We start from the raw sequence: 10311 nt of genomic DNA, 5'->3' as shown, positions 1-10311 counted from the left end.
TTAAGAAATAACTATTATTTTTGTTTAATTTTCCGTCACTCAGCTACACGTCCACATGGAGACTAACATCAGTCTCCTGCAGACCCGGTCTTCCAGCAGCACCCTCATCCTTCTAAAAGAAACCAGCCTCATCGTATTATTGTTCCCTTATCATTAGGCTCTCTCATTACCTTGGTTGTTATCATCCCTCTCAGATGGGAAATTACAGATTCAACATGGAAATGATATTTGATGTGAGCAAAAGAAGGGATAATAAATACCAGCTTTGCTTCTGATTGGGCGGGCTGAGGCTGTGGCGAGGGAGGTCCTGGGATTCCGGGGACGTTAGGCACTACGGTGACAGGTCTGACAAGCTGACAGCGGAGACAAAGACACAGATCAGCACAGAGAAAATTAGTCTACGGCGGTAAAAAGGCAGGCAGCGCTCCACCACAACACAAACACACACACATACACACACACACACACACACACACACAACCATGGCAGGCTCTCAGAGTTTCCTCATATCTCAGCCTCATTAGGTTGGATGGCCTGTTATTTTGTGGAGGCAGCGCCACATGGAGATGCAGTGTGCACGCTAATGAACCTCTGCGTGCCTGCGTGAGAGCATATGGACAGGGAAGCTGAAGAGAGGATGGAGAGACATGAGTCAGAAGGCCAGACTCAGGCCTCCTCTCACAGCCGCTGACAATGAGACAGAGGGGAGGTGGGGAGAGCTGGAGAGGGAGAGAAGAGAGAGAGAGCGGGGGGGGAGGAGGAGATGATGGACTGAAAGGGAGGCCCACTGGTGGCTCATGTTCTCCATCTACTTTTGCCCTCCTTTGCTTGTCAAAGCCTTTCCCTATCCCCACAGACTGGGAAGATAGAGGTTTTTTCCCTGCTGTGCAGCTATCAGGAGATAATCATCTGCTGCTCAGTGTTCCACACAGACAATCAGGACTACAGTGAACAATAAGACAAGCTTCCACATGGGGGAGTTCAAAAAATACCAAGCAGACCTTCGTTTACAACATATTTCCTATATGCGATGCTGTCATGGGCTGAAGTTTGCGAAACACATCAATGGTGTCGTCAATCTGCTCCGCCAGAAATCAAGATTTTAATTGTACAAGGACAAATAGCTGTAAAGTATGCTGGACTGAAGCCTGCTGTGCCTCAGCCAAATCCTGAGTCTTTGCCACAGTGACACTCAGTTGTACTCTAAAGTCCATTATTTCACTCAACCTCTTTGGCTTTAAACAGGCTGCCAGATCTGAGGTGCCAAAGCTGTAAACAGTCCAAGTAGAGTGAAGAAAATAGTGATATTAATGCTTCGCTACACTGTAAGTGTAATAGTGTAAGTAGTATAATAATAATATGAATGTCACTTTAAAAGGATTTCAATTTCACTGATGTGTACAACTGTCCATCCAAATCAGATGTAAAATGTCATTAATAAACAGTCAGTGAAACAGAGCTGTTAGTGCAGTTAATGGATTTCACAATGACACTGCTTTGTTAATAAATAACTCATTTTCACTTGTTAGTGACACACCTATCTGTTTAGAGAGTAAAGAGTGCTGCATGCTTTTGTAACAGAAATGACCAGAAAGCTGAATGCTGATTTCATATTTCTGCTTTAACATACTGAAGCACAGTGTGGACACAATAAACTGGACAGAACACTCACAGGGATTGTAGTTGGAATATGTACACTTGAGCTTGTAATTGATGCAGGTATAGCAACTGGCATGGTCTGGCCATTAGGCAGCTGTAAGAGCACGGGGAAGGTGCCAGACACCGGGCTGAAAGAAGAAAGGAAAGAAATCACAATGAAGTAAACAACAAGCACCGTTCTGATTAACACAAAAAACACAACATGTTATAAATTAAAGACACGTCGGATTACTAATAAATTAAAGATAATGTCAATCGCAGGCAACAACTGATGGAAAGTAAAATGTAATCAAGACAAAACCCAACTAAAAAAACAACTTAAAAATACACCTGTTGCATAACAGAAGGAAACGATATAATTAAATGAACACTTGACCTTACAGTCACATCAAACCTAATGACATCAGTATTGCCCACATATGTACCACTGGTTTCCAAGTGATTCTACGGTCCAGGAAACATGTTGGGTTTTCACAATAAATCATCTATGTCAGTGTTCTCAAGCATTTATTTACATATTTTATTCCTATTTTTGCCAATGCAAAACTTCTCTTGAACTTGCACCAACAGTTCTTCAAGTCATTATCACATTCAAGCAGAACTGCTGGAAAGTTCTATGTTTTTTCATCCTTTTTTAATTATATGGCTGAGCTCCACACACACAGGTTTAAAATGCAATGTGTAGATACATGTGCAAATGCAGTGTTTACCTTAACTGTAACCTAAGAAACTTACTGCAGGTGTGAAAAGCACTTAGTTTTACAAAGCAATGATAAATACAACATGCTGGCTTGCTTGTGCTTCACTATACTGTGACCCACAACGTTTTTCAGTAAGTTACTGCCCATTCTCTCAGTTAAACTGGTGTCTAAGTCTCTTCCTGCCTCAAAAAAGCAAAACAATAACTGAAGCTAGAGTTTAACCACCACAGCTCCCCGGAGGTTTTGATGTTGCACCTCTGCCAAATGCTAAAATCATCAAACAATTAGCAGGAGGTAAAATAAAGGAAGGCAAAATAAAGCTTTAAAGTAAGAACACTGGCAGCAATGATTCTGTGAAAACTCCACTCATTTCCTTCACCACTCAGAATTAAATAAGCAACATGAACTAACATTCGATTTATATTTGAGCAACACTGATTTGATCTTTGACGATGGAACGTGCGGTCTACAGCGAGGAAAAAAAAGGTCCTGCAGAGCTCGAATAAATCATAAAGAAACAAGCACATGCCTTATGAGTTATGAGCTGATCAAGACAAAACTGCACAAAAAATGATTTTGAAAAAGAAAGGATGATTTAATAAAAACTAGGATTGTTTTTGTTTAAAAAAATGGACACATTGAGTTACTTACACTATAGGCCTATTAGTAGATGGGACTTGGGTAATAACAGAGCTAGATGTTGGCGATGGGAGAGCTTGCTGTATTACAACATTAGCCTCTGAGGTTGCTAGAAGTACATTGGGAACTTGGAGGGATGCAGGATGGACTATAGTGGATGTTGGCAGTGAGGCTGGCTGCAAAGATAAGTCCTGGAAACATCATACAAGACCTTAGCTGTAGTAAGTGTTGAACGAACACCAGGTTACTTGATTATTACCTGTTATATGATGCTGCTACTTTCCAGAACATTAGGAACAGGAGTAATTTTTTTTGAACAATATAATATTTAAATTTGATTAAAAATTCCAAACACTTCAAACATGACAATTTATACCAGTGGATGTGCAAATTCCAGATCACAGAAACATTCTTCGTCACAGCCTTTTAATCGCTCTGTGATTAGCAAAAATACCAGAAGCAGGTTATTTAAAATGTCTACCTTGTCGTCATTCGTAGTAGACTCGGGGTGAGGCAGAGGACTGTCTCGATGTGCCTCTATAGTTGTGGGTTCCTCAATTTTGTTGCGTATGATCGGTGTCGCGAGAGGTGACAAATCCAGGGGCAACTACGGAACAGCGAGGAACACAGATCAGCACAGAACCGAACATAAAGACAGGTCAGATGATGTGCTGACAGGTTGAACAATGACAACAACCTTTTTAATGTCATCTTCGGTTGCTTTTTTGAAGTCGTGGTCGAACGGACTCGCGAGTTCGTTGAAGAGCCCAACCTCCTCACAGTTCTTTAAAAAGCGGGTGGGTGTAGGGGTTTGGTCTGCAGGGGGAGGAAAAGCTTCAGTACAGTGAGCAACAATCAAATCTAAAGATCTCAACCCGAAGAGCACTCACCAGCAATGATAACACTGTCATTCCTTGCTGGGCCAAACTTCAACGTCATCTCATGTTTGTGTTTGTGGACGGCCAAGTGGTCTTCATTTGTGAATCTCTGTGTAAGATCAAAAACACGACACAAATAGGATGATGAGACATGATCTACAGGATAAAGTCTGGGAAAAACAGTTCCGCTTAGAGCTTTTACTGAGGTACAGCTGCTAACATTTTGACAAACAATACACCTTCTACTTATTGTACACAAACTCTATTCAAACATCTTCAGTGCCGCTGACTCTAACTCTGTGGAAGACATGTTCCTTGTTGAGATGTCACCTCCTGAATCTTACTAAAAACTCAAAAGGTGTTTCTATACATATGTTCATGGACTGAATAACAGAAATAATTTCAATGACACATAATTCAGCAAAACCACAGCCTCTGAAATGAGTATGAAGGTAAGCCAACACCTGTATAAATTAGTTTTAACAAAGCAACAGCAGGATTTATTGCCGAGTGTTGTACCAGAATGCATTAGCTAAGTGGGTATTCACCTGGCAACTATGTACACAAAGCTAACACTGATGGCACAAATGGCATGTCTTCAATGTTTTGGGGATCTGAGGGTTCGTTTTTACATTATAGTTAAAATCACACAGGATTAGATACAGAGAACTCAGAGCATCTCATCATCTGCACTGTTATTGGTCATGGTGCACCTCCACACCTTCAATCTGCACTCCTTTGATAATATGTATAAATGTAAATATCAATATATCTGCATCCTCAATACTCTTGTAAATAATACTACAGTTTTATGGTGCTATGAGATGACTGCTGTTGTAAATATGCGCTATACAAATAAAATTGAATTGAATTGAAATATTTATTATTGCACTAACTCAGCAGAACAAATTCTTCGTATTGTGTAAACTATACCTGGCAATAAATCTGTTTCTGATTCTGATGTAACCCATAAAAACGAGAAAAACAAACCTAAATGAATATATAAAAAATCGATTGCAGGAAATCTACACACTTTAAGATTTTAGACCACAACACAGAGGGAAACTCTACAAAGAACAAATGTTTCTAAATGATTTTACTTTTTTCTTTTTAAATCACAAAGAAAAAATATAGCAACTAAATTATTTAATCATGGTAAAACCTCAGGATGACCAACCAAACATAGTAAGAAACTTCCGTAGGACCCTGTAGGACCTTCAGGGGTCACACTATGCTTTTGGTTAATTAAATAGTTGTAAATGTGTTTGAATAGTTGCAGTACATCCAGCATTATTAAGATATCCTGCTGCTCTGTCTTCTATAGGGGACAATTGTTTTTATCTTAGTTCTAACAGCATATATTTGAGTTTATATTGAGATTGAACATAGTATGTTTATGGTCCAATCTAGCCTATGTATAGACAGAGTAATAAACAGTATGTGATAACAGAGAGGACTTACCTGTCCACACCCAGGAGCAGTACATTGGAAAGGTTTATCATCACTCATATTTGTTACCTCACCCTATAAGAAAACACAAAAAAGTGAAATATTAGACGTGGGGATGTGAATTTCTGTGTGTGTCAGTGGGTTTACAAATATGACTGTTGGTCCCTCAAGGTGCACAGTAACCGTTATGGCAAAAAACATAACCATTAAAGCACATGCAAGAAGCTGATATGTGAGTAGTGTCTGGTTAAAGTAACACTGTGAAGGTAGGAGGAAAAAACAGCTGGATATCTGGACAAAGCCTGTCGGTGAAGGGCGGCTGCTTCGCTTGTTTACACCTCAGAGTCATCACAAGACGCTTCTCGGTTCATTTATTTTGGTCCAAACACGCGACTGACTGAGGCGGACATCCGCAGCTATTCTCCGCCGACTCTTTCGGCTTCTGTGCTGTAAATATAACCGCTGCTTATCGACACGCCACCAAACAAACACCTACAACGTTACTACAGAGCCCAGCGATCATCTGTTCCAGTCGCTTCCATGGAATAGCCTGAGCCCTGCGTTAACATACAACCGTCGCCATATTAGGACCTAAATATGACTGTAAACAGAGGAGATGTCAACGTTTGTTTCGAGAGCGTTTCTTTGCGACGGAGCACAAGTACCTAACGGACCCAGAAATAATGTCGTTTACCACAGCTTTGTAGCCATTCGCTTTGAGTTTATGTGGTCACTTACCCCTCAGCCACAACCCTTGATTTCCAAAATCCCACGGCTGTATCAAAGTATCGCGAGAGCAGCTTGGCGTCTTCCGTAAACGTCACACTGGTGCAGCTCCATAGGCAGAGCATATGAGATGGGGCCAACCAGATGCTTATTTTATCATTGACTCCAAAAGTAGTTTTAAGACAGATATAGGTAGATAAATCCACACCAGACATGTTTAATGAATAATAATAATAATAAAAACACTACTTTCTTCCAAAAGTTTCAAAAGCATTACAAAGATGTCTGTTCTTTTTTAAAATCACTTGTAATAATGTTTTTGTATACCGAGCACAGAATGTCTTCAACTTTAGAGAGGTGTGCTCTTCATGTGTATATTCTGGATTCTAGAGGCCTAAACATCACCTAGTGTAAGTTGTATACTCTGGTCACACTGCACCTTGATGCTTTAGAATAATTTAAATGTCTATATCTCACCTAAAAACTGCATTGTGGTAGCTGTCAACTTTATTAACTTTCCCTTCCTTACTGAATGACTATAGAACTATGAAATTGAGTCACTTATCCTATATTTTCACCCAAAGCTATATCTATAATGTAGTACATGTTAAAAAAAAATTACCAGTATGGACATTTTAAAATGTTACCCAGTGTCCTAAACTAACTCAGCTACAGGGGTTACCTTTATTTGGCATTCAGCTTTTAAATCACCAAGTTTAGGGGTGCAACTCTCTACTAAAAACTTTCCAAGGATTTTCTTAGGGGGTAAAAACCATTCAGTCATAAAAAGTAAAATGTGTATCAGTTCCCCAAACTAACAGCAACGTATTCAAATTCTTTTGTGACAAGCCAAACCCTAAAAATACTAAATTTACAATTACAAAACACATAAAGGTAATCCTCACTGCTTGAGAAAGGCTTTAAGAAACAATTACTAAAACCGGCTTTTTTTTTTTTTTTTTTTTTAAAGGTTGACTTTACTGTTTCAGCTGTTTACAGACAGAAAGGTCCAATGACTACAATTTGTCATCTTTTTGAATCCTTGCAGGGACTTTCATGATGCAAAAAAGTCAAAACTCATTATTTAACTCAATTAAATCATCTAGATTTATTCAGTGGCATTTACAAAAGCAAGCACTCACTTGCTGCCTAATTACAGTATCAGTTTAACTGCAGCTGAACCAAGAACTCACTGAGGTGGACCCTATAAAGCTTGTATGTTTTGCTCTGAAAAAAAAAAAAAACAAGGCTGATTTATGTCAAGTCTAAGCAGCTGTTTCACAGAAAAGATGACATTCATGAAAGCCAACTGCTTCTTGTGTTAGCATGACATTCCAGACAAACGTTACTGCCAATGTTAAATAGTCAAATACATGTATTTTAATCACGTAATTTCTTACATTTGTACAATACATGTTTTGCTTATTTCGACAGTGCCTGAAAGACTTGAAAATGTACATTTCCATGACACCAACACGGAACAATTTTGGTAGCCACAATAAAATATGTAGTCACATCTGTAATGAAAGTGTTGTTTGACAGCAGAGTTTTACATAGCAAACAGGATAAGGAAAGCAACCATCAAACAGAACAGTCCCATGGCTTCAGACAGGGCAAATCCCAGGATGGCATATGAGAACAGCTGCTGCTTCAGAGAAGGGTTCCTGCAAACAAGAAGAAGCCGTCAGTGCATCTGGAGGAAGCATCGGAAATGTATTATTGTTTAAAGAATATATGTTGGTATTGTCAAAACATTAAAACAAACCTAGCATAGCCGATGATGAGACTTCCGAACACTGTCCCAATTCCAGCACCGGATCCAGCTACTCCGACTGTGGCAGCTCCAGCACCAATGAACTTGGCGGCAGTGTCAATGTCCCTGCTGACAGCACTGGTCTGGATGCCTCTCAGTGTGACCTGGCTGAGGGGGCTCTGTGGCATCACAGCAACACTGCTCTGTAGCAAGAAAAAAACAAAGACTGTAAATGTCCAGCTTTCAATTAAAGTGTAAAAAGAAGCTATTAGCTGATACACAAAACAGTGTGGCAACAAACAGTATGAGTGTCAGTTTAAATTTTCATGACAGTCCCATAATATTAACATGACACTCTGAAAAGCTATCAAGCTGACAAGGAGTTAAAAGCTTTTAAATCAAAATACAGATCTTGAGTTTTTAATAGTTTAAAAGCCGAAACAGAAAACCTAAAGTCAGAGTCTAAACATTTGTGATAGCACTCATTTCCAACAATCTGTAGAGACAATGACAAAAAACATTTCACCTAAAATAAAAAATAAAATGTGCAGTCCTCATTGAAAGCCTGCATGTCATCTTCTTACCTCTGTTTTGCCATCAGGCCTGGACAGCACAGAGGCAGACAGGGGTCTGTAAAGAGCCCGGGAACCAGCACGGACCTGCAGCAGCCACACAGATACAACAGGTTCAATCACACTACACAATCAACAGGACATAAAACATACTGTATTGTCAGTAACTATTCTCAGTCTGCAGGCACACTAGCAGGTGGAAGGCACCTTGAACGTCACTTGGTCAATCACAGTGTCATTCACTGCAGTGCACACAGTGTACATGACCTGTGGCATTCAATGACTGCAAGTACAAATTGTGCTAAGTTTAAAGTTTGTGCAAACCTATAGCATCCACATAATAAAATAAACGTGACTATTAAGACAGACAATTATACATTCCTATTGTAGTATAAGCTGGTTAGCCTGTTAGAGCCTCTAAAACCAATAATATGACCTTGGGAAATGAGAAGCACCCCAGGCTACATGTACTTTGCAAGTAACAATGCACAAATGTATAAAGTTATCATTTGTGTGTCCCTTGCTCAGGCCTGTGTGTGAGTTTAGTCTGGACTGGCGGCTAAATTCGGCTAACACAGGGTAGAGATGACCTTAGCTAACGGCTACCATTGAAAATGTCCGCTGTGAGCTTAGGCAATGCCACAGTGGCACATATTTGAAGCTAACTAGCATGCACCTTCTCTCTAAACATTAAAGCTGCACAGCCTCCATGCACGATGTCTGACATTCAATGCTTTACCATTAGCGGGCTAACCTGCTGGCCTACTCCGCAGATACCCTTGCCAGTCGGCTGCAGTCAAGTTCAGCCAGAGGCCCACCGGAGTTATTCGTGATATTCAAAATAGCAAGAGTCAAACTCACAGCTCAGAAACACGCCGAAGAATAGAAACTCACCAGAGCCGGCGTGGAGACGAACTTTGCACAGGCGTACATTTTCTAGTTTAGGTAGTTTTAACCGGTTCGGTCAAATCTGGTTGAAGCCCGGGTCTCTCTGAGGAAGGAAGACCGGAGAGAAGTAAGGTCAAACGGGTGTAAAAATGCTCCACAGACAAAATAAAGGCATTCATATGTACATTCACATTCATTCTGCATGCTGTCCTCACTTGTGCGCTGCAATGTGAAGCTGGGAGAGAGGATGAAAAGGGATTTACAAAGATACGCTTCTCATTCAAACTGCCATTACACACTTACCGACTGCAGAGGTCGAACCACAGTGGAAGAGTGCGCCTGCGCGGTGTGATGTGTGTAGAGGCCCGGATGAAGACTGTGGAAGGTCATTTCACAGAAACTTTATTTAAAACGCTCGCCGGAACAATGTTCATTCACAAATTAGTGGTTTTGTTTACACCTACATTTAATTATTAATGGATGCACCATCATTTTGTGAATACAGTAAAGAAAAGAAAAGAAAAGTTAGTCAAATATATTTTTATTGAAAGAGAAAATGACGGCATAACCAAGGATAAAACAGGTAGGTTCATGAGCAGTTTTAGTTCTGATATTTTTTAGTTTGTTTGTTTTTTTCTAATTCATCAAGAATATTTGCAATGCAAAGTTTGACACAGGTGAAAAAGGCAGGTGATAATGCAGGATGTGCCTTAAACTATTAGTCTGGTGTATTTTTCTAGTTCATAAAGATCAAAACACTGAACTAATAAAATAGAATTCCTTTTAAAATGAAGTTCAGCAGCAATCCCCTCAGTGCATCCACACGATCACACATTTTTTAAAAGCAAATATAAAACATAACATCCATTAGGGCAAAAAACTGTATTGGCAAGTGTATCTATGAAAACAATGAGATAGCTTGTTCTTTTACAGATAGCTCATTTGGTATATCAGGAGTTATAAAAACAGTGGCATCACTAATGTTGCAATTCTGGATATGCATATACATGCTGAGCATTTATGAAAAAGCATGGCTTAAGTAGTGC

The 10311-nt window shown here is 39.8% G+C and overlaps 2 protein-coding genes across 5 annotated transcripts; both read right to left on the bottom strand.

Moving 5' to 3' along the window:
• Positions 1–263: 263 nt before the first annotated feature.
• On the bottom strand, positions 264–6112 carry atf2 (activating transcription factor 2). Of its 4 annotated transcripts, none has more exons than XR_520853.1 (6): positions 5339–5954; positions 3890–3986; positions 3697–3815; positions 3481–3606; positions 1673–1787; positions 264–353 (listed from the first exon to the last, which is right to left on the bottom strand). XR_520853.1 is itself a non-coding variant. In XM_008298669.1 (6 exons), the coding sequence occupies exons 2-6, from the start codon at positions 5384–5386 to the stop codon at positions 3008–3010; spliced, it is 573 nt and encodes a 190-aa protein (XP_008296891.1). In that variant the 5' UTR covers positions 5387–5401; positions 6065–6112. The 4 variants fall into 4 exon arrangements, 3 of the variants coding, with proteins under 3 accessions (XP_008296891.1, XP_008296892.1, XP_008296890.1); XM_008298669.1 differs by lacking the exons at positions 264–353; positions 1673–1787 and adding exons at positions 3008–3190; positions 6065–6112 and having other exon boundaries at positions 5339–5401; XM_008298670.1 differs by lacking the exons at positions 264–353; positions 1673–1787 and adding exons at positions 3008–3190; positions 5992–6010 and having other exon boundaries at positions 5339–5401.
• Positions 6113–7135: 1023 nt separating this feature from the next.
• On the bottom strand, positions 7136–9652 carry atp5mc3a (ATP synthase membrane subunit c locus 3a). Its single transcript, XM_008298667.1, has 5 exons — positions 9569–9652; positions 9272–9368; positions 8390–8464; positions 7818–8008; positions 7136–7716 (listed from the first exon to the last, which is right to left on the bottom strand). The coding sequence occupies exons 2-5, from the start codon at positions 9308–9310 to the stop codon at positions 7602–7604; spliced, it is 420 nt and encodes a 139-aa protein (XP_008296889.1). The 5' UTR covers positions 9311–9368; positions 9569–9652; the 3' UTR covers positions 7136–7601.
• Between the last annotated feature and the right edge of the window lie 659 nt (positions 9653–10311).

This window comes from Stegastes partitus, unplaced genomic scaffold (genome assembly GCF_000690725.1).
Source record: "Stegastes partitus isolate 25-593 unplaced genomic scaffold, Stegastes_partitus-1.0.2 Scaffold1337, whole genome shotgun sequence".
Classification (NCBI taxonomy): domain Eukaryota; kingdom Metazoa; phylum Chordata; class Actinopteri; family Pomacentridae; genus Stegastes; species Stegastes partitus.
The sequence above is the reverse complement of the archived record's forward strand: the minus strand, read 5'-3'. Positions and strand labels throughout refer to the sequence as shown.